General features: G+C 40.7%; 1 protein-coding gene across 1 annotated transcript in view; it reads right to left on the minus strand.

Annotated features, from left to right (window-relative positions):
• Positions 1-24,217, minus strand: part of rragd (ras-related GTP binding D) — a 97,666-nt gene extending 73,449 nt beyond the window's left edge. Inside the window, exon 1 of the mRNA XM_038729226.1 lies at positions 24,037-24,217. Within this exon, the coding sequence (XP_038585154.1) occupies positions 24,037-24,154 (118 nt within the window). The 5' untranslated portion in view covers positions 24,155-24,217. The remainder of the gene's footprint in view (positions 1-24,036) is intronic.
• Between the last annotated feature and the right edge of the window lie 552 nt (positions 24,218-24,769).

The raw sequence follows: 24,769 nt of genomic DNA on the forward strand, positions 1-24,769 counted from the left end.
TACAGGCACTTCAAAATTAATGTAAAACTCTTGCTGTTACTTCGTGAGACAGTTTTAAGAATCCCCTTATCTGCATTGTCTTGCTTCCTTTGGTATGTGTCTTAAAATTAAAGCGTTGCAACCCCTGGCAAGTGACATTTAATTTGGAAACTAAACTTCAGTACCTCAGACAAAAAAAGTGCTGTTTTGTCTTGTACACTGTAATGTTTGCTAATGACCAATATAAACATCATGATCCAGCTGTTTTGACAATGTCACATCAGTTTTAGAGATAAATTGGTTGAGAAGTCAGTGATTTGTTGTAGTTTAAAACCTACTTCATATATATTTATCATGTATCTTGCTTGTTTTCCTGTAGTCAAAATCAGGTTTGGGCTTCCCGATGCTGCTGAACTTCATATTTTTGATGAAACTGACACTGCAGTGGAGGAAGACATCCTTCTTGAACTAACAGAGACCAATCCTGACTTATGCCTGACAGTACGTGACAGCATTTCAGATGAAGGTTGGTGTCATTGTTAAATCCGCTGTAATTATTGCTGGGGGGTTTTTCTGTTGAAAAAGTCTAGGTGAGACCTCTTTATGTCTCTGAATTTCTGACTACTGTTACAAAGTAACATCCAACTGCAAAAAAAGTTTGAAAATGTTGGTTTGGTTGTGATTGTCCCACACAGACTCACAGTTTGCTCTAGCAGGTCACTCTTGTACTGGATATATTTTTGTAATGTTTTACTTATTTACTAAGACTTTTCCCCTTCAGGTGATTCAACATCATCTTCCCAAACTGACACCATTTCACTTTCGTCAAGTGACAATGACCACTCCAGCCAAAGAGAATGGGGGATTCCCATAGGCAGAATTACATCCAGCTCTGAAGTCCTAAACCATTCTACAGAGCTTTCGGAGTCAGAGGCTGCAAAAGAGGTACTTGATAGCAGGAGATGTTTACAATTTTGACTTATAACATCATCAATTAAGTGTGTCTGGATTAAGTCCGACGCTCCTGTTTTACGCATGATCCATGATGATATGGAAGATCATTCACAATTTTTAATGTCACAATGCTCTCAATTTTGTGACTCACTTCTGACACAGCCTCTGACTAAGACACATAACCAAAGGAAGCAAGACAATGCAGATAAGGGGATTCTTAAAACTGTCTCACTAAGTAACAGCAAGAGTTTTACATTAATTTTGAAGTGCCTGTATTTTCAGTGTAAGAAGAAAAAGGCTTGTGGCAAGAAGCACACAGCTCTATTTTCACTAAATCTGATGCCAACATGAACTATCATGAGGACAGTTTAAAAAAAGCCTTGAAAGACAGAGAGAATTCCCTGAAGCACTGCACCCGGAGACAGCTTGTCAACATACTGGCTAACCATATGACTGAGATGCATGGGTAAGTGTTCCTAAACATTTAAAAAAGTTTGAGACTGCAAGGGTTATTATGGGAATGGTATGGGAGGAAATTTCTAAATACTAAGCATTTAATTAACATATATGGGGTCCTATATTCATCCTGGAGCATATCAATTTTATGTGTTTGTATTGTGTTTGCTTTAAAGGAGGATTCCCGCTTTTTCCCTCGCTGAAGGATCCTTTCTCTCCAAAGGGCTATCTAAGTTTTTTTTTTTTTTTTTTGTTATATTTGGTTAAATGGGCACACAATAGTACTGCTGAAACTGTGACGTATGTTAGAAAATTCAATGAATCATTTATATATATATATACACACATATATGAATATTTACTCAAGTAGACCTTTGTAATTTGCAAATGACAAGAGCACTTCTATGATGGGGAAAAAGGTACAGGATATTTAGCGTAGCGACTTAAGACCATGACCAGGAATAAATGTCAACAGCCAGTCAAGGCAACCACTGAGCCTGAAGCACAAGGACCAAAACGGCGAAGATTAGCAGCCGCAGCACCTCAGCAGCATGATTGAGACGCCTGCCGGGAGGCTATACCATTCCTTGTTCACTGTCCTGATGAAGGTGGTGTGTTTCAAAAGATGAAGGTGACCTTCCAACATCGCCAGGAACTAGTGAATGATCCGCAGAAAACCACAGATGTCAAAGGACTAGTGAATTAAGCATATTTTATTTAAGCTCCAGTCTGTGACTTTGTTGGTTGTAAGCAGTCAACAATGCACTCACTATTGATTCCATGTATTTGCATGTATGTATGATCAACAGCTGAACCAAGACTTCCTGTTGCTGTTGGTGCTGAAACTGCCTCCAAGATGCTTGAGAAGTGGGACACAGAATTCAAGCCCAAGGTTATTGAAGAGGCCAAACACCTGAATCAGTCAACCGAGTTGTGCCGACTTCTGAAAGCTGCTGAGAAACTCACAGAGAACGATGACACCAGTACGCTACATGACATGCTGTGTTTATATTCCAAATAGCTGGTGCTATTTACTTTGTGCATTCTGTTTAGAAACTAGATAATTACTTTTTCTCCTTTGTATTCCCTCCTTACAGACTGGGACAGTGATATGGCCTCCCTGCTACTCCTTCTCCATCTCATGCCACCCACAGCTGGACGGAAGAGGATCAAAATAAGTCCCAGTGATGCTGTGGACAAAATGGTGCACTTTTCACGAGTTACATTTGTTCTACTCTGTTGAAATTCCATGAGCCAGTTGTTTAGTTATATTAACTCAATAAAAGACAACTTGCAGTGGTATTTTGTTCCCCCAGAGATAACTTTGTTTATTTAATAGTTGCTCAACAGCAAAGACTTCTTGAGGACACATGAACACATACACCAGTGCGATTTGCCATTGTCTGTTTACAACTCTAACTTTTCTAGTGTCATATGCAGTGAGTAGTTGAAAATCTCCTCAATGTTCTTCCCCCTGTGATGGTTCAGATTTCTACGTGGGACATAGTCCCAGTAGAGTGCATGTTCTCGCGACACAGGAGCACGTAACTGGACAAAAGGAGGATCTATAACATCGCATGGAGTAGCAAAACCGCTGTATGGATAAGAATCTAAACAGTTACTTCAAAGTGTTCATGTTATTGTTCTGTTTTTCAGTCATGCTGCAGCATTGATGAACACCTGCCGGGAAGAGATGGCAAACAACCCTACATCTTTGCTGTTGGCTGGATCCAGAACAGGATTGACACTTTCTACATCGTCGTAGACAAACAGCTCATCCCATGCCAGTCCACCAGCTCATTGGGTGCTTTTGATGAACTGTTTAAATCCCACTACGTGTTCAGCCTGACTTATGACGAATCCCTGGTCCAGCTCTACACTTTTGTGCAGACAACAATCTACAACATCTATGTTACAACAACAGATGAGTCTCCAAGAGTTCGTGAGTTACGGGCAAAACTGCTGAACTAGGGTAAAAATGTTCAGGTGTTTCATTTGTCAAGCTGTACATGTGGCTTGTCAGTCCTCGATAACCCATTTAAGAATTGATCACAGTTTCTATCCTAGCACCAGGTTTAAGTTGTTATGTGCACAAGAACATTGTAGGCTGCAGTTTTCAACATATTCGGGTTTCAAAAAACATTTAAGCAGTGTTCATGAGAAGGATTTTTCTCAAAGTGGTGATGTAGCAAACTCAGTCATTTCAAGCTAATTTTCACAGTCTCCAAGATTCTACAGAAGTTGGTGAAACAAGTGCCACGCCCAGCCCAGAGGCTAGGTGTTTTGAGGACAATGGATCAGGTCTTAAAGAAAATACAAAAAATATTTGCGCGTCAATCATTGCTAAACTCCAAGGAAGTGGGATAGCAAATAGTTTAGTTTCAGCAGTTGTTAGTGATTTGGCAGAGGTTGCTACTGCAAGTTAAACATGAAATACTGTCTGCTGTGCCTGAAGATGATCCTGTAAGACCTACTTTAGAAGACACATTAGATCATTTTGAAAACCCATTTGTTGGCTTTAATACTGAAACTAAAAGAATGAAATATTTCAATGAAAAATGGGGGCTTGTGTAGCCTTTAGAATTAATGTTAGGAGTTCGATTTGATACAAGGTGAAATAAACGAACAGGCACTTATAATCAAATCCCAGTCAAAGACACTTTTGTTTACATTCCCATTTTGGAAACAATAACATTTATGTGCCGCAATTTTTGTTTTTTGTAAACTGCTTGGGGAACCTTGTGTATCAAAAACCGACCGATATGAGGACTTCTGTGATGGGAGATATTTTAAGACACACCCATTGTTCTCTAAACAACTTCTTTACAAATTCAGATGTACTATGACAACTTTGAAACTGCTAACCCACTGGGTTCAAAACGTGGTGTTCACAAAATAGGTGCTCTCTATTTTGTCCTCAGAAATCTGCCACCAAAATTTAACTCTGCTGTGATGAACATTCATTTGGTTGCACTCTTTCACACTGAAGATGTGAAAAAATATGGTTTTGGTCCCATTCTACATCCTCTAATTAATGACATCAAAACACTGGAGAGTCATAGCCTTGATTTTCCCTTCTCTTCTGGAAATGTCTGTGGTACTATAGGCCAGATAACTGGGGACAACTTGGGCATGCACAACATTCTTGGTTTTACAGAGTCTTTCAGTGGACGTTATGTCTGTCGTTTATGTTTGATTGAAAAAGATGATGCCCAGAATGTTTACAGTGAGGATGACCCCAAGATAATCTTGTGTGGTAAAGAGCTTTTTGAAATACACTGCAGTGAGTTGCAATCAGACCCACAGAAGTTGTCCATGTTTGGATTAAAGCAGAATTCAACTCTTAACAGCCTATGGTTCTTTCATGTTTGCCACAATTTTTCTTTGGACATAATGCACAACGTTCTTGAAGGAGTGGCTCAGTATTAAGCTAAAGTTACTTCTGGAGTATCTCTCAAAAACTGTTTTGTCAAAACCTGATCTGTTGTCTAGAATCTATGCTTTTGACTATGGGTACTTGGAGCGCAAAAATCGCCGACAAGGATTAAGCTGGACAGTACTGGCAATAATATAGGACTCAATTCCATTCAGACTCTTCGTCTGGTAAGAAACATTCCTTTGCTTTTTGGTGACATTGTGGAGGAAGGAAACCAAAACTGGACTCTGCTGCCGCTTTTACTGCAGATAATCAACATCATATTTTCTCCATCTCTTACACTTGGCATGACTGTGCATTTAATAATGGAACACCATGATTTGTTCAAACAGGTCTATCTAGATAGAAACCTGATCCCAAAACATCACTTTATGATCCACTACCTGGTTTGTATAAGAAAAATAGGACCTCTAATACATGTGTGGAGCATGAGATTTGAAGCAAAACACAGGGTTTTCAAAACAGTCTTAAGAACTTCAAGAACATCACTAAATCACTTGCAAAAAAACACCAAATGTCCATAGGTTATCACTGGGAGATGTCACCTGCAAACCATATTGAGTATGGACCCCTGAAATCATTTAATGTGGACAATGACAATTTGCCCGAGCCCTGCATTCCGCCGTACTGAAAGACATTTTCTCTACTAACTGGGTTAAAATCAGTGGGACAGAGTACAGGGCAGGGCTTATCATCTGCAGTGAGAGTGACCATGAAATGCCTGTGTTTTGCAAAATAAATAAGATTAATTTAGTCAACAGTGTCATGTACTTCCTAGTGAGCAAGCTTGTGGTTGACCATTTCAGTGAGCATTTACATGCGTACCAAGTGATTGAAAGTGATGAGAAAGGTCTTATCAAAGCAGACAGTCTTATAATGTGTAAGCCTTTTGATCTACAAAGTGCTTATGGTGGAGATCTGAGCCTATATATATTGTACCTTTATTTTCTACGTAAATGTGCATAATTGTGCCCACGGACTGGTGCTAGGAAGTTTTTTTTTTTCCTGAATAAAAATGTTTTAATGATTATTAATACTTGTTCACAGTTTACTATAACTGTGCTAACCTACAGTTAAGAGATTAACTGCATGCTAGTGTTTCTACTGTTCTGTAGCCTTTTTTAGAAATTTTTAGATTTGGTGAAAACATTCTGTTAGAAGTTAGAAATTGTAAGTCAAAGGGACTAACACAATTTAGTGTCAAAAAAACACTTTCATGTGTCACAAAACAACACTGTGAGTGTCAGAAATTTAACACGATAAAAAAGTTAAAATATTAACACTGTCCCAAGTGTACCTTTAACACTGAACCAGTGAGAATTATATAAACACTGGGATAGTGTTAATTTTAATACTATGCGAGTTGAATTTACACTTGGGGTTTTGCTGTGTTGGGACTGCATGTTGCATGTGAAACTGAAAGTAAATGAAACACTTTTGATCAGGCAGAAATTGCACCACAGATCCACACACACAGCAGCTTAGATAAAGTGGAGCTCACAGTTCCAAACGGAGCAAGGTTGCGCTTCAGTTTTTAAATGTTTATGTTGCCAGCTATTCGTTACCACTCATTACAGCTGTCTGGACCATGACACGAGAGGGTCCAGCTGATCACTATCATAGTGTACGCCGGTGTCAATTAGCTGGGTGGAATTGATTGTGTGGCTTGACAGCGTGTGATAAATGTAATTTTCGTGAATCTCGCGAGACAGCTTTTTTCCTGACAAGAAATTTTTACACACTTCAATCTTGCAAGATCTTGTGGTGCGAGATCTCGTCACACCCCTACTGTTTGGTAATCAGTTTTTATAGCCTACTGATTAGTTTAAACAGTGCAGTAGCCTAATGTAGCCACACGGTAACTGTTTCAGTGCATCTGTTGCCAACCTGACAACTGCCTTGTATCTACAGAGTCACAGTGTTATAAAGAAGGAAAGTGTAGCTTATAGATTTTATTCTTTGCTGAGGATAAATCCACAACGTCCGAAGATAACTCTCTGTCGATACATCGATGACAAACAGATCATAAAAATTTATCATAAAAGTGGTATTGTTCAAGATCATCTTTGGGTAAAAACTAATAAGCTATCTAAATGTGTTCAGATATGTGCTTTGATATCGACCATATGAATGAGGAAATGTCAAGCAGTTTGGTCTGAATGCCGCATAAGATGCTTTCAAACGCAAATTTAATCCACACAACACTCTCCTCGTGGGGGTTTTATCGCTGGAGAACTGCTGAGTGTTCACACACAACGCGATAACGTGAATAAACACAACTCGCTATTAATAAAAATTTATGAACCCAAAGTAAACATTGTGCTGTGATTAAATAGCAATAAACTGATCAAACTAATGCCAAAATAACTACAACATGATGCAGATTTGTTAAACAAATGAATTCATGCTTTGTCAGGTCTGTCAGCAAGACAACAGGACAACAACTTCTAAAATGTTTGTTTTCTTAATGCAGTTTGGATCGATCATGGCTATGCTATGCTAACTTGGGCACAGTAAAGTCCAATGATAGTTGGAATAAAGTTACAGACACATTTTTTCTGAACTCACCAGGTAACAATAATCTTTTCTACCAGCAATGTCCAGTTTTGTCCGTTTTTATATAAATATGAAGTCGTAGACCAACAGAGCTAATGATGCTAACAGCACTGGAACCGGTTGTACACGGAATCTATCTAACATTTTATCTGCCAGTCAATGAGCGCTGGCACATACTCTTCTTTTGAACTACAGATGACTATGGTTGGTCGTTGAAATACATTTTATTTGTATTTTAGTCTACCAGCCACCTGGGCCAGCCGCCTCTTTTCTTACTGATTTTTCTGACTTATCCATTATTAAGCTGGACAGAGTGATCATTGTAATATTCATGTGGATGATGATACTTGCAAAAATGCTTCTGAATTTGTAAATATTACTGAATCTTTTAACTTCACACAGCATGTCTCTGGTCCTACGCACAGCAAGGGACATACACTCGATCTTGTTCTTTCTCATGGTTTAAACATTAATTATGTTTGCATCGAAGATGTATTTGTTAGTGATCACAAATGCATCTTATTTGATCTTACTTGTGATGACGATCCTCTGCCTGCTAAACGAGTGTCCTGCTTACCTCTGATTAACCAACTTACTGTTGAGAAATTTTCAGCTGCATTTGACGCAAGCTCGGTTCTTATTTTGAATTACGCGGACGCTTGTGCACAGGTGTTCAATGATCACTGCACCCTGCTGTTGGACAAAGTGACGCCTCTTAAAACTAGAGAAATTTCCTGTTAATACATCCCTGTGGATGAATGACGCCAATCGCAGCTTGACGCGTGTCTGTCGGAGAACTGAGTTTATGGAAAGCGACTCAGCTCAAAGTCCACCGCCTGCATCTTAAAGAGCTCTTAATAGACTTAAACAAAATTAAAGCTGCAAGCAGCGTTGGGCGGGCCCTCGCACTTATAAGCGCGTCCGCGTGTGAGCCGGCCGAGTTGCATATTCTGGAGCTCTGCCGGTGCGGCTGTGAATTTGCTACGCGGTTATGACGCCGCATGAAGGTGTTATATGTCACTTCCTGTGTCCCCTATGTGGAGCTACATAGCATTTGCCGCTATGAATATAAATCGGTGTTGGCGTGTAGATGTCTGCGGGGTGGGAGAGTTATCAAGCACGTAAAGTTTGTTTCAGATGTGAGCATGTACACTGAACAATAATGTACCCAAACAATAAAATAAATTCCTTTTATATTTCCCTGCCTTGTTGTTTATGTGTACATACAGAGGAAGAATGTGAGAACAGCACACATTTCATCGTTACTGTGTGCTGTACCGCAGTTCTGTGTCCATGCATGCAGCAAACTGAAAGCACTGTCTGTCGGAGCGTCTACGTGAAAAGAGAAGGAAGACATTGCTGGTAGTATTGTCTTCAGAGTTGTTAAACACCTCAGCGCACTGAAGGAAGCCATCTGACTGTGTGAGGGGCAAGATCGTTGATGTCTGCAGGCAGAGTAGGAGCTCTCCTGTCTGACTGGTCCACCAATAGCAGAGAAGATGACCCCTTGAGACACAGCCCCTCCTCATTTGCATAATGAGGCAGAAATGCATACAAAAATTTAAAAAAGACAGGCAGAAATAAATACCATGGGTGAAAATAAATAAGGTAAATAAATACAAAGGAAGAATAAAACAGACAAAAATATTAAAACACACACATAAATAAATACATTAAAAAAATTAGTATCTCTGACGCCACACCACGGACACACCCATTGACGAAAACTCGCAAATAGCACAACTTTTCATCTTCAATGCCTTTAGAAGGCACAGCACAAATTTGAAGTCGGTCGGACTAAATCCCTAGGAGGAGTTCGTTAAAGTACGAAGTGTGTAAATCATCCAAAATTTGACGTAAAATTCAAAATGGCCTACTTCCTGTTGATTTTAGGGCAACGCTCCAAGAGGCTTTTTTGTGCGTCTGGACAAGATACACGTACCACAGAAAATTCGTGCACGTAGGTAAAACGTGCGGCGGGGGCTGCTTCGTTAAAAGTCACTTCCTGTTGCCAGCAGGTGGCGCTATGACTGTCTGTGAATGTCAGCATGTACATGTGTTCAGGGCGGGACTCTCATCCTACATGTACAGTTTGGTCCAGATGTGAGCATGTACACTGAAGTTACGACAACTTCCGTGTCATGGCGAAGAGTTGATCTTTGACGCCACGCCACGGACACGCCCATTGACGAAAACTTGCAAATAGCACAACTTTTCATCTTCAATGCCTTTAGAAGGCACAGCACAAATTTGAGGTCGGTCGGACTAAATCCCTAGGAGGAGTTCGTTAAAGTACGAAGTGTGTAAATCATCCAAAATTTGACGTAAAATTCAAAATGGCCGACTTCCTGTTGGGTTTAGGCTATGGCTCCAAGAGACTTTTTTGTGCGTCTGGACAAGATACACGTACCACAGAAAATTCGTGCACGTAGGTGAAACGTGCGGCGGGGGCTGCTAAGTTAAAGGTCACTTTCTGTTGCCAGCAGGTGGCGCTATGACTGTGGGTGAATGTCGGCATGTACATGTGTTCAGGGCGGGACTCTCATCCTACATGTACAGTTTGGTCCGGATGTGAGCATGTACACTGAAGTTACAACAACTTCCTGTTTCATTGCGAATCATCGACGCCACGGACACGCCCATTGACGAAAACGCGCAAATAGCACAACTTTTCATCGTCAATGCCTTTAGAAGGCACAGCAGAAATTTGACGTCGATCCGACTAAATCCCTAGGAGGAGTTCGTTAAAGTACGAAGTGTGTAAATCATCCAAAAATGGCCGTAAAATTCAAAATGGCCGACTTCCTGTTGACTTTAGGCTATGTGTTCTTGAGGCTTTTTTGTGCGTCTTGATACGATACATGTCCCCAGAAAATTTCGTACATGTAGGTTGAACGTGAACGAGGGGCTAATCATTTCCAATTTTCTAGGTGGCGCTAGCGAGTCATTTTGCCACGCCCATGTGCGAAACTTGTAGAATACGAAATTTTTCACCGGTTCTGACATGTTTGCAAATTTTGGTGAGTTTTCGAGTATGTTTAGGCCATGTCATTTGGGCCTACTTTGCAGAAAAAAAAAAAAAAAAAAAAAATAATAATATATATATATATATATATATATATATATATATATATATATATATAATCCGAGCAAATTCAATAGGGACCTCGCACGGTCGTGCTCGGGCCCTAAATATAATCCGAGCAAATTCAATAGGGACCTCGCACGGTCGTGCTCGGGCCCTAATGATCAAGGATGCTAGATCCTCTTACTTTACTAACCTCATATCTGCCTGTTTAAAAAAAAAAAAAAAGCTCTGTTTCAGACCATGAACAACATTGTTTCTCATGCTGCATGTATTGTCCCTGTTTTCAAATGTTGACTGCAAACACTTCTTGTCTCACTTTGTGGACAAGGTTAGCGCGGTCAGGGCAGGCATTGTTCCATCAGCAAACCCCCATATACTTAAACATCACAGACTTTCAATACTGGACTCCTTCTGCACCATTACCCTGAATGACATCATTAAGTTAGTGGGCACGATGAAACCTTCCCAAAGCCCAGTTGATATTTAGGGCCCGAGCACGACCGTGCGAGGTCCCTATTGAATCTGCTCGGATTATTTTTTTTTTTTTTTTTTTTTTTTTTTCTGCAAAGTAGGCCCAAATGACATGGCCTAAACATACTCGAAAACTCACCAAAATTTGCAAACATGTCAGAACCGGTGAAAAATTTCGTATTCTACAAGTTTCGCACATGGGCGTGGCAAAATGACTCGCTAGCGCCACCTTGAAAATTGGAAATGATTAGCCCCTCGTTCACGTTCAACCTACATGTACGAAATTTTCTGGGGACATGTATCGTATCAAGACGCACAAAAAAGCCTCAAGAACCCATAGCCTAAAGTCAAGAGGAAGTCGGCCATTTTGAATTTTATGGCCATTTTTGGATGATTTACACACTTCGTACTTTAACGAACTCCTCCTAGGGATTTAGTCGGATCGACGTCAAATTTCTGCTGTGCCTTCTAAAGGCATTGACGATGAAAAGTTGTGCTATTTGCGCGTTTTCGTCAATGGGCGTGTCCGTGGCGTCGATGATTCGCAATGAAACAGGAAGTTGTTGTAACTTCAGTGTACATGCTCACATCTGGACCAAACTGTACATGTAGGATGAGAGTCCCGCCCTGAACACATGTACATGCCGACATTCACCCACAGTCATAGCGCCACCTGCTGGCAACAGAAAGTGACCTTTAACGAAGCAGCCCCCGCCGCACGTTTCACCTACGTGCACGAATTTTCTGTGGTACGTGTATCTTGTCCAGATGCACAAAAAAGCCTCTTGGAGCCATAGCCTAAAATCAACAGGAAGTCGGCCATTTTGAATTTTACGTCAAATTTTGGATGATTTACACACTTCGTACTTTAACGAACTCCTCCTAGGGATTTAGTCCGACCGACCTCAAATTTGTGCTGTGCCTTCTAAAGGCATTGAAGATGAAAAGTTGTGCTATTTGCAAGTTTTCGTCAATGGGCGTGTCCGTGGCGTGGCGTCAAAGATCAGCTCTTCGCCATGACACGGAAGTTGTCGTAACTTCAGTGTACATGCTCACATCTGGACCAAACTGTACATGTAGGATGAGAGTCCCGCCCTGAACACATGTACATGCCGACATTCACCCACAGTCATAGCGCCACCTGCTGGCAACAGAAAGTGACCTTTAACGAAGCAGCCCCCGCCGCACGTTTCACCTACGTGCACGAATTTTCTGTGGTACGTGTATCTTGTCCAGACGCACAAAAAAGCCTCTTGGAGCCATAGCCTAAAATCAAGAGGAAGTCGGCCATTTTGAATTTTACGTCAAATTTTGGATGATTTACACACTTCGTACTTTAACGAACTCCTCCTAGGGATTTAGTCCGACCGACCTCAAATTTGTGCTGTGCCTTCTAAAGGCATTGAAGATGAAAAGTTGTGCTATTTGCGCGTTTTCGTCAATGGGCGTGTCCGTGGCGTGGCGTCAAAGATCAGCTCTTCGCCATGACACGGAAGTTGTCGTAACTTCAGTGTACATGCTCACATCTGGACCAAACTGTACATGTAGGATGAGAGTCCCGCCCTGAACACATGTACATGCTCACATTCACAGACAGTCATAGCGCCACCTGCTGGCAACAGGAAGTGACTTTTAACGAAGCAGCCCCCGCCGCACGTTTCACCTACGTGCACGAATTTTCTGTGGTACGTGTATCTTGTCCAGATGCACAAAAAAGCCTCTTGGAGCGATGCCCTAAAACCAACAGGAAGTCGGCCATTTTGAATTTTACGTCAAATTTTGGATGATTTACACACTTCGTACTTTAACGAACTCCTCCTAGGGATTTAGTCCGACCGACTTCAAATTTGTGCTGTGCCTTCTAAAGGCATTGAATATGAAAAGTTGTGCTATTTGCGAGTTTTCGTCAATGGGTGTGTCCGTGGCGTGGCGTCAGAGATCAAGTCTTCGCCATGACACAGGAAGTTGTTGTAACTTCAGTGTACATGCTCACATCTGAACCAAACTTTTCGTGCTTGATAACTCTCCCACCCCGCTATGGAGGACCGATCCTGACACAGTCAGAAATAAATACAGAAATAAATAAATGCTCAATAAATAAATAAGCATCCAATTAAATACACAAAAAAATTAAGTAAATAAATAAATGTAGGTAGTAATTAAATTATACAAGGAGACATAAATGTATATATTTTAATTAGTGCCTTTACTTATTCACCTTTGTTATAATTACCTTATTTGTTTATTCAACTTTATTTATTACTAATTTTTTTAATGTATTTATTTATGTGTGTGTTTTAATATTTTTGTCTGTTTTATTCTTCCTTTGTATTTATTTACCTTATTTATTTTCACCCATGGTATTTATTTCTGCCGGTCTTTTTTAAATTTTTGTATGCATTTCTGCCTCATTATGCAAATGAGGAGGGGCTGTGTCTCAAGGGGTCATCTTCTCTGCTATTGGTGGACCAGTCAGACAGGAGAGCTCCTACTCTGCCTGCAGACATCAACGATCTTGCCCCTCACACAGTCAGATGACTTCCTTCAGTGCGCTGAGGTGTTTAACAACTCTGAAGACAATACTACCAGCAATGTCTTCCTTCTCTTTTCACGTAGACGCTCCGACAGACAGTGCTTTCAGTTTGCTGCATGCATGGACACAGAACTGCGGTAAGGGAGAAGCACACGGTCAGCTGGCTGCAGCTAAATCTGGAGTGCACTCGTATTCAATTCTGTATGGTAAATTCAGTTTTAACGGAGCAGAGCGAGCTGACAGGCAGAGTTAGAGGCTTTTTCTGTCTGTTTCTCTCTTTACAAAGACGCATGTTGCAGTCAGAGTCTTCTCTGAGATGCGAGCACGACATACAACACAATTTATCAAATTACACAACGGATATACAGTATGAAAATAAGATTGATTGGATTATACTCACAGGACGTATAAAACCTCTTACATGGGTTTATTAAAAGTAAAGTAACACAAAAATGTCAGGGAAATTACTTTACTTAGATTTAAGTACTGCAGTTGTACATTTGAAATGCCTTCCTACCTTTCTGATAGGAAGCCTTCTTGAGGTGGTATAAAACATTTCTTCTTATATTCTGATTTGAGTTGTGGACAACTATGACCACATGAATTAAAAAAATATTTCACTGCCCAAGTCAGCTATAACACAAGTCTTGTTCATCAGACTACATGCTGTACAGTATTTGACTACAGATTTTGTCCCAGGATTTCTTATGCATTTCTTCTTCTTCGTTGCATGATCTAGAATAATAAGGTGAGAAATGGGTCTATTCTGAGTTCATCCTGCACTGCAGCAGCTAATAAAGTCCATTTAATCCCAAAAACGCTTTTCTTTTAGGCAGGCTGGAGCAGAAAACAACTCACCTTTCTCAAGTTGTACAGTAATGTCACATGTGTATGAAGGTGGATCAAACAAGCTAATCTTAAATGTCAAAGTAGAGAGGAGCCTAGTAGGCCTATTTATTTTCATTCATTACACAATATGAATAAGCTATGCAGACAGTTGTAAAGAAAGAACATCTTTTTCTTCTGTTCTCTACTTGTTATAGTTACACAGTATTAGGGGTGTGGGCTGTATTAAAAGTATCCACTGTTCTCCCATGCTCTAACACACAGTAACGATGAAATGTGTGCTGTTCTCACATTCTTCCTCTGTATGTACACATAAACAACAAGGCAGGGAAATATAAAAGGAATTTATTTTATTGTTTGGGTACATTATTGTTCAGTGTACATGTTCACATCTGAAACAAACTTTACGTGCTTGATAACTCTCCCACCCCGCAGACATCTACACGTCAATACCGATTTATATTCATAGCGGCAAGTGCTATGTAGCTCCACATAGGGGACACAGGAAGTGACATATAGCACATTCATGCGGCGTCGGAACCGCGTAGGAAATTCACAGCCGCACCGGCAGAGCTCCAGAATGTGCAACTCGGCCGGCTCACGCGCGGACGCGCTTACAAGTGCGAGGGCCCGCCCAACGCTGCTTGCAGCTTTAATTTACCCACATCTTTGCTTTTAAAATCCATACATCTACTGGGCCCATGTTTTGGTTTCAATTTTAAACTTATCTCTTCAGCTGGGCCAGGTCCCCAGCTGTTTTAAGCATGCGGTGTTTCAGCCTATCTTGAAAGAACAATCTTGATGCAGCTTCATTTAGAAACTATAGGCCTATTTCTAAATTGCCTTTTCTTTCGAAAATTCTAGAAAAGGTTGTTGCGAACAAGCTAATGTTTTGGATTCCCATAATATCTTTAAAAAATTTCAGTCTGGTTTTTGTAAAAACCATTCAACGGAGACTGCCCTCCTTAGGGTCTCAAATGACATTTTGATGGCTGCTGATGGGGGTAAATGTTCTGTGCTGGTCCTATTAGATTTCAGTGCAGCGTTGGATACTGTTGCATTACTGGATCAGCTCTGAACTAGTTTTCCTCCTATCTCTGACAGGAGTTTGTTTCCATAGGAACATATGTCAGACTCTGCTCCTTTGTCCTGTGGTGTGCCCCAAGGTTCTGCACTTGGCCCCCTGCTGTTCAGTCTGTATATGCTTCCTCTTGGAAAGATTATTGGTAGCTTTGAAAAAATATCTTTGTTATGCTGATGACATCCAGTTATATTTATCTTTTAGTCCTCATAGGCTAGACAAACTGTCCGTGTTGCACAATTGCTTAGCGTCCATTAACAAATGGATGGCAGACAACTGCAACTAAATACAGACAAAACTGAGGTGGTGATTTTTGCCCCAGACAACATTACCCCTAAGATCAGGCAGGCCGATGGGGCTCCATCATCCTGACGGTAATATTGTGCGAAATTTGGGTGTCATTTTTGACAAATCTGTGTTTTCTGTCATGTTAAATCTGTCGGTCGTTCCCGTTTTTTCCATTTCAGGAACACTGCTAAGATTAGATCTATGGTTTCTAAAGAAGAGATGGAGATGCTTGTTCATGCTTTTATTTCTTGTCTGGATTATTGCAATGTACTGTACACTTGTCTAAACAAATCCTCCATAGACTGACTGCAAGTTGTACAGAATGCTTTTTTCTAAAACCAACAGATCGCACATTACTCCTGTGCTTAAGGCTCTTTATTGGCTTCCGATTGGTTTTAGAGTACATTTTTACATTTTAACCATTACTTACAGAGCCTTGCATGGTCAAGCTCCCTCTTACATCCAGGATCTGTTGACTGGTCGCTCTCTGAGGTCTCCTGGCCAAGACCTTTTTAACTGTTCCCAGAACACGTTATAAAACAAGAGGTGATCGTGCTTTCTGTGTGGTGGCCCCAAGGCTCTGGAACTCTCTCCCTTTAGCCTTGAGAGCCTTGGATTCTGTGGAAACGTTTAGAAAACACCTTAAGACACATCTTTTTAGACAAGCTTTTAACTAGCCTTTTAAGTGTGTTTTATTAGGGCACGAACCGTGCGAGGTCCCTATTGAAACTGTAAGGATTTTTTTTTCTTTTCCTGTAAAGTAAGCTCAATTTTGGGAGCCTAAATATACTGAAACTCACCAAACTTTGCACACATGTCGGAAGTGGTGAAAAATTTAGTATTTTATGGGTTTAGCGCATTGGTGTGGCAAAATGACTCGCTAGTGCCCCCTACAAAATTGGAAAAAATTTGCCCCTCGGCCACATTCAACCTACATGCACGAAATTTTCTGGGGACATGTATCATATCAAGACGCACAAAAGTCTCAAGAACCCATACCCTAAACTCAACAGGAAGTCATTTTTGGATGATTTACACACTCCGTACTTCAACGAACTCCTCCTAGGGATTTTTTCGGATCGATTTCAATTTTCTGCTGTGCCTTCTAAAGGCTTTGACGATGAAAAGTTGTGCTATCTGAGTTTTCATCAATGGGTGTTTCCATGGCATCTGATTCGCCATGAAATAGGAAGTTGTTGTAACTTCAGTGTACATGCTCACATCTGAACAAAACTTTACGTGCTTGATAACTATCCCACCCCAAAGACATCCACACATCAATTAATTTATATTCATAGCGCCAAGTGCTATGTAGTGCCAAAAGGGGACACAGGAAGTGACGTACAACACCTCCATGCAGCGTCCGAAACGCATAGCAAAAAAATGTGCGTGGCAAAATGGCTCGCTAGCGCCTCCTACAGTGCAGCCCCTGGGTAACGTTTAACCTAGACGCACAAAAAAGCCTCTTGGAGCGATGCCCTAAACCCAACAGGAAGTCAGTCATTTTGGATTTAATTTTTGGCAATTTACACACTTGAACTCCTCCTAGGGATTTAGTGGGATCGACTTCAAATTTCTGCTGTGCCTTCTAAAGGCATTGACGATGAAAAGTTGTGCTATCTGTGAGTTTTCGTCGATGTCCGTGGCGTCAAAGATCAACTCATCGCCATGACACAGGAAGTTGTAACTTCAGTGTACATGCTCACATCTGCACCAAACTGTACATGTAGGATAAGAGTCCCACCCCAAAGAAATATACACGCAAATAGCCACTTATTAATAGCGGCAAGTGCTATGTAGCGCCACAAAGGGGACACAGGAAGTGACGTACAACACCTTCATGCAGCGTCCGAACCGTGTAGCAAATTCACAGACGCACCGGCAGAGCTCCAGAATATGCAATGCGGCCGCCTCACACTCCAACGCGCTACACGTGCGAGGGCCCGCCCAACGCTGCTTGCAGCTTTAGTTTTATTCTATTTTTACTGTGAAGCACTTTGTGACCCCCCTTGTCTGTGAAGGGTGCTATATAAAGTTTGTTTACTTATAGAAGACTTGAATAAAATTCACATAAAGACAAGTGCTTGCCTGAGCTGTTTATTTGAAAACAAGAATTGCCATCACAATCATCCGGCCGAGTACGTGTCTGCAATTTGCGTCCTAAAACCTGTCCCTGCCTGAGCACACGGCACTTTCTGACAACTTGTCAGGTAATTTAAGACAAAACCTGAAAGATACTGCAGTTTATTGCATTTAGCTAAATAACATAACATTAGGAACAATCCACAGCCAACATTTTTCTGGATTTATTTTAGGTTTTGGAAAGAGAATAAATCATAGTTCTCCTATCAACCTCTCTGGGTAGCGACTGTAATTATTTAAAGTACCCCGGGAACAGCGTTTGACCATATCTTGGAAAAATACGGCAAAAGAAAGGTGGAAAACGACTCCTAAATTACAGTCAATGGAGCTCAGCCATGAAAGTGTCGGACCTCAGTTAGAGCGAGTCCTATACTGCGCTGTGATTGGCCAGCTGTGTATTTGGGGCGTGGCTTAGTGAAGGGTCAATTACACTGAAAACTACCTCATTTGATATACAAATGCACTGCGTGACTAGGCAGAGTCTGACATTGTCAGATTTTTATTATGTAATTACGGGTGATGAAATAGCTAAACATGACTCAGAAGTATGCAGTAATAATTTCTGATGTACATTATATATGATCTATTTTCTGCGCAGTGCCACTGCATGCCATGGTAGGCTCACGTAAGAGCATTCTCTCTCAGCCAGAACTTTCTTGCAGCATGTTTTTGTTAAAATGCGTATAGTTGACACTGTATCATATGACGATCACAAGTTTCTGCAAATTGCGACTGTAGCTGATAACAAATCAGTTATAAAAAAAAAAGAAAGAAAAAAGAGTGCACTACGGAAGACTATTTAGCCTACTTTCATGCTTCCTGCTTTTCCCCGCTTCAGAACTTCTGTCCGATGAATGGATAAAGTTACCACACGTGTGGTTTTGTTTTCAAATTCTGGTTGACTTGCAAAAGGGACTCCATTACCATTATAGCCTCACACTCACTCACTCATTCATTGTCAACCGCTTATGACAGAGGGTGGCGGGGTAGGGGTGGGGGGTATTGCAGAGTACACCCTGGACAGGTTGCCAGTCCATCTGAGGGCCATGCACACTCACTGGAGCCCGACCAATATATCGGCCGGCCGATATTATCGGCTGATATTCTATTTAAATCAGCATAGGAGTTTATAACGGCAGATGAAGGGTGATTTTAAAAAGAGAGAGTCTGATCCTTCACTCACGTTATGAGTGTTGCATAGTTTGCCCACCAGAGGGCACTCTGCAGTTCCCCAGCCGACAATAGTGCCAGAAATCCACTACAGAAGAAAGCATTCAGCCAAGCCAGTGGCAGATTATACATACCCGGCATGGAGATCTACGGTGAGTCGGTCGTTTGTCACGTGAAATGCATCACTTCATTACTTAAATAATAATAAAAGTCATCACTTCTCCTCTTAGCCCAAATAATCCTGACATGTTTACATTCATGACCACACTTGGCAAGTATTACTTGCTAACACTCCCGATTTTCCTGGCAGTATGTTTACTGTTCACAGCATGTTTAAGTTACAGTAGTTGAGTATTGCAAGCTACGCTGCTTACAAACGTGATTGTAGATTCTGAAACAGTGTGGTAGTTCTAGCAAATGGTCCTATCATTATCACTTCTAAATATTCTGTAACATTGCTTACTGCCGCTAACGCATTGCTATATTAGATTAATGCAATGGTAGGTGGCAAATAGTGTAGTTACAGTAGGTACATCAGAAATGATTAAATCAGAGGGGACACATAAATAAATGTGAGCTGAACAAGTTTCTAACACGGCTTCCTGCCAAACAAAGTTATCTATCTTTTGAATGTGAAACGTTATCGGGAATTTTCAAAGTTAAAGGTCCTTGTTGTAGACATCATGTAATATTGGATGCATTCAACAGTAGCATTTAGAATTTAAAGACTGCTGGTAAAGGGATAAACTAGATGTGATATGCTACATTGAAAGTATTTATTATGGCAGATTATATGTATTGCTTGACAACAAAAAATTATTTTTTTGCGTATCCCTGTGACCCGACGAAGATGGATGGATTTTTTGCATGTTTATTAATAGTATAACTGTAATGATGACATGAGTAATGATGCATGGTATCATTAAAGAGGTGGTATTATGCTTTTTGGCTTTTTCCTCTCCTTTATTCAGACATATCTTTTTTGTGCATGTAACAGGTTAGCAAAGTGAAAAAGCCCAAAGTCCAGCCCAAAGGGAGTTCCCATCTCCCACAGAAAGCTCTGCTCTGAACTGCCTGAAGACAGCTCGTTTGTAGTCTAGCCGTTTCCCTTTCATCCCTGTGATGTCACAGGGATGAAAGCAAAATGCGCGTCTTATAACGCTCGCCAAGCGGCTAGTCTGACACACCGGTGGAAAAACAGTGAGCTGCAGCACACCTCTTTCTCACTCCTCCACCCCCATCTTCAAGATAGGAGGATCTCTGTCAGGTTCCAGAGGCAGAGATGTGCTTCCTGTACTACAACCTGCCACTTCTCAACTGACAGTACTAAGGACTCTGTTCAAAACATTTTTCAAAACACTGTTCAAATATTGATGTTCAGAGCAAGACAGAGTAAAAGTCTTCCCTTTTGGTGTATAATTTGTAAAAAGTAGTGAAGGAGGAAAACCTCTTGCCTGTGTGTAGTATATATTGAGAACGTTTTATATTGTTCAGAATTGCTCTTAATTATATTTGTATTTATTTTATATGGAGCTATAAATTTAACTTATTTTAATTTTAGTTTCAATTCATTGACGTGGTTTCATGGAATATCGAAATTGTTTGGTACAGATCTTTTACTTTAACTTCAGTATTAGAATTTACACTGTTAAAACCAACTTCAACTGGAAGTAAGTAAAAGTTTTAAATGTTTAAAACCAGACTGTTTTTTGATCATTAAAAAAATATATATTTTTGATGTGCAATTGTTTAGTCATTGAGACTGTAATCGAGAGAGAGATTATTTATTCTCCTGCAAATTAGTGGAGAATAAGATGATCCAGCTGTAGCTCTGTGTCTGTCCTCTGATCCACCTGAAGCTGTGAGCTGCACTTTATCAGAGGCGCTGAAATTAACTTGTGTGGATTTGTGGCGAGGTTCATCACCTGATAGGCAGAGGAGATGTTTTGTCCTCCCCTCTTTCCTAATGTAAAGTTTTATTTGGCATTGCCTTCCTGGCTCAGGCAATTTCAGAGCTGGCTCATATAGGAGGCGGTTTACTAAGAGACCAGTCAATCACTCACACACTCCACATCAGTCACGGACAAAATGTAGTCGATAGAAATGTTGAGGGAGGAAAAAAGTTGCTTGAGGCCGGTGCAGCAAAGTGCCTCAATATTACAGACTTTTCTTTTGTGCTTACTTCTAGCTGAAGGCAGCAGTGATGATGTCTGCAGCAGGGGTGGGTACATCTAATGTAGGCCTACTCTTAATTTCGCTACATTTTCCATTCATACCTTCATAACTTAACCAATCTGTAATCTGCATTTTGCTTCCTTAACCGAAATGAGCTCATCCAGGCTGTGCACAGTTACGCAGTAAAGCACTGGTCGGGCGCTTGTCACAGTCACAGAGCTGTGCAGATGCAAACATTTAGAAAATCAGGCAAATATCTTTTCAGTTTAAGGCTTTACAACTGAAATCTAGTGAGCGCACACTATGGCACTGGTGACCGTGTTGGAAAGCAGCCTGCGTCGCTCTTTAACAAGCCGGCAAGTGAAATACTTTCACTTTCCATTAACGGCGCATTAAAAGCGTCTTTAGAACTGCCTGAAAACAGCTCGTTTGTAGTCCAGCCTTTACTTCCCTTTCTTGTGACATCACAATGAAAATACGTGTCATAATGCTCGCTGGGCGACTAGTCCGACACGCCCTCAAAAACACAGGTGAAAAAACACTGAGCTGCAGCACACAGCTCTCCTCTCCCTTCCAAACACTAGCTACCGTCCAGGCAGTCAGTGGACATAAAGTTGTTACTGTGATGTAGAGACAGAGCTCAGTTAAAACTTTATGGATGAAAGATACTTTTGTTACAGATTAATAACTCACCACTCTGAAACTCTTGATCCAGTTCATGTTGCTAAGCTGGTCGGCAACATGTAGCCTACCGCTGAATCGAAGCTGTTTACAGTCTTTTCGCTGACACACCTTTCTCTGATTATGAATGGCTTGTAGTCCTTAACTAGGAACTGCACATGTGCAACTCCCAACAAAGATCATTTAGAGACAAGATGTATCACTCCATAGCTATTTATTCTGGAAACGTCAGAGAACCCAGTTAGATTCTGAATGTGCAGAACTTTGAACAGAAGCAGAAAACCTGCTGAAACACAGGAGCTATTAAATAATTAAAATGATTTAATTTATTATTGATGACGTAAAAAGGTGGAACATGCACATTTAAAGAGGTTACCTCAAATCAGTCACACCTGTGTGTGTGTGTGTTGATTCAGCAGTGATGGTATTAAAAGTTGATCTACAGGAGAAACATATCTGAAAGCAACCCAGAATGCCTGAGAGCTGCTCTGCATTATATTCTGTTACAGTTTTAGATTTGAAATTGTTTTATTATACCTTTTTATTAAACCAGGAAAAACTCTTGTGTCCTGGCCAAGGCAGGCGGTAGTACAATTGCACATTTAAGATGGAAATAAATCAGTTACAAGGTCATAAAATATCAAAATGTTCTTAAATATTCACCACAATTCAGCAACAAGGACGATCAAATCAGTCATAACATGACATAGCAACCAGTGAAAACGGCTCACAAAGATTCAGCCTCCTGCGGGCTACCTGAATTTTGTGTTTCCTTTACATAAATAATAAATAAAAAAACACACAACAAAGTGTGGGGGATTCATTTTACCGCAGTTTAGACACATGACATTACAATTTAGCAACATCAAAATGAGACAGTTAATAGTGGTGTTGTGAGTTTTGTTTTGGCATATAAGTAGAGGATGTTTACTGTTGCTATACTGCTTTACAGACTTTAACTTTGGGGTGGGGGTTGGGGGGTGGGGTCAATTATGTGAAGATATGAAGTTTTATGGGCTGGGCTAAGCCCCCAATGTTTCAAAATCCTAAAAACGCCCCTGCACAGCTGTCAGATTAATGTAGCTAAGTCTCCCAAAATGGAGAAACACTAACTCGGTGTCATTATGTGTGTCAGGGGGAGAGCCGGGACAATTGAAACACAAGAGAGCAATTTTCTCCACGTCCACAGTACTTAACAGATCCTGAAAAATCAGGTGGATACGTCACACTTTCACGGAGTTATGTGAAAGAAGCTGTTTTCAATCATGGAAAGTAAATTCACTCAAGCGATCTTTTTATTTTTTTATTTTTTTTGGGAAAGTTGTGTTTATTGTTTCATGTGTCATGATCGTATGAAAGATTAATTAGTACTTTAACACAACCTGAAGTTTTAAAGGTAAATTTTTTACTGTTTAGAAGCAAGTGAAGTTTAAACGTCAGGAATCACAACACGTAGCCATTCTACCCTACTTAGATACGGCGGGGGGGGGCAGAGTCCACTAGGCTGCAGGCTGGACCACCAGGATACTCACAGCCAAATAACAGGATCTTCACAGTAGACCAGGAAAACAGGCTGCAGATGTACATAAAAAAAGGGCAGCCAATATCTAATCCAAATCTGCATTTGCTGTTGGATTTTCTAGTTAACTAGCAAAATTATATTTATACTATTTTTTTATTAAGAAAAAGTATATAATGTGTTTGCAATTAAGTATTAAGAAGGGCAGTGTCAAGCTTTCTAAATAAAAACAAAAATAAACTATTTAAATGTATACGTTGTGTTTCATCCGTCCCGCACAGTAGGGACAGATGAAACAATGTGCACCTTTCCTTCAAAGTGAAATTATACTGAAGTCGTTCCACAAGATATCTTATACATAATTGAATTGAAAAGTGTTTCATTCGTCCCGGCTCTCCCCTACAATGTAGGCCTACTCCGTTACTCCACCTCTGTAAATTTAACTTTAGTGTAGTAACTACACAAATGATGAAAACCGGACATTTATTTTAAAGAGTAACGTTATGGAAACCAGCTTCAGTTAGCTAATACAACGGGCTGCAAAGGTAGGAGACGTGTCAGCGGCCGATAACGCGGAGCCGAAGTGAAAGTGTAACATTGTGGTCTCCCCTCGCTCTGTTCTGGTGTGTGACCTTCATAAGCAGCAGAAATGTCAGCCTACCTCCGCCCCCACAGCCCACCTCGGCGTCTGAAAACGCCTCCAAGTCGTCTTCCTCGTCATAATATCCCATTGTAATATCGCCGTCCTCCCGACTCAGCGCTGACACCCTCTCACTCATGTTGTCATGCTGATTTCTTCTTTTGTCGCCCTGCTTCTGGTTTGGATTGAAGCCGCTTGTGGTGTCCAACTTTCCCACCCTGTAACCTGATACGTGAGAGCCATGCTGTGAACTTCCACCCTCCCATGCCTCTGGTCCTACACATAGCAGCCACAAGGCTAATTCTGATGGGTTTTATGGCTGAGACGACATAAAGTGGTGCTGCCATGCCAACATGCAATAACATAATTGGCCAAGCTTTTCATTAGCTTGCTGCCAAAATAATGACATACAACAATAAAACTGAATGAATCTCCTGTAGGTTACTACTGAAATAATGGCAAATTGAAGAGATCTTTTTAATATCCAAAAACCTTCTATTAAGATGACAAACTACTGTAGGCCTACATAAAGTTTAAGAAAGATGGAGTGATACATCTTGTCTCCAAGAATCTAGAAAGATTTTTCATGAAATAGAGAAAACTCAAGAAGGTAGGCTATTGAGTCACAGAGCCAATTGTATTTTTACGCTTCAAGTTTATTTTCTTCCATAAGTACAGTGATAACAGTACAGTAACTCTGGGCACCTGGGCCCATTTCCCTGTAGAGTATTTGTAACTCCTTGGGCCTTTCTCA

Source organism: Micropterus salmoides, unplaced genomic scaffold, assembly GCF_014851395.1.
Source record: "Micropterus salmoides isolate LMB-PRFRI ecotype aquatic unplaced genomic scaffold, ASM1485139v1 Ms_hic_scaffold_19, whole genome shotgun sequence".
Lineage (NCBI taxonomy): Eukaryota > Metazoa > Chordata > Actinopteri > Centrarchiformes > Centrarchidae > Micropterus > Micropterus salmoides.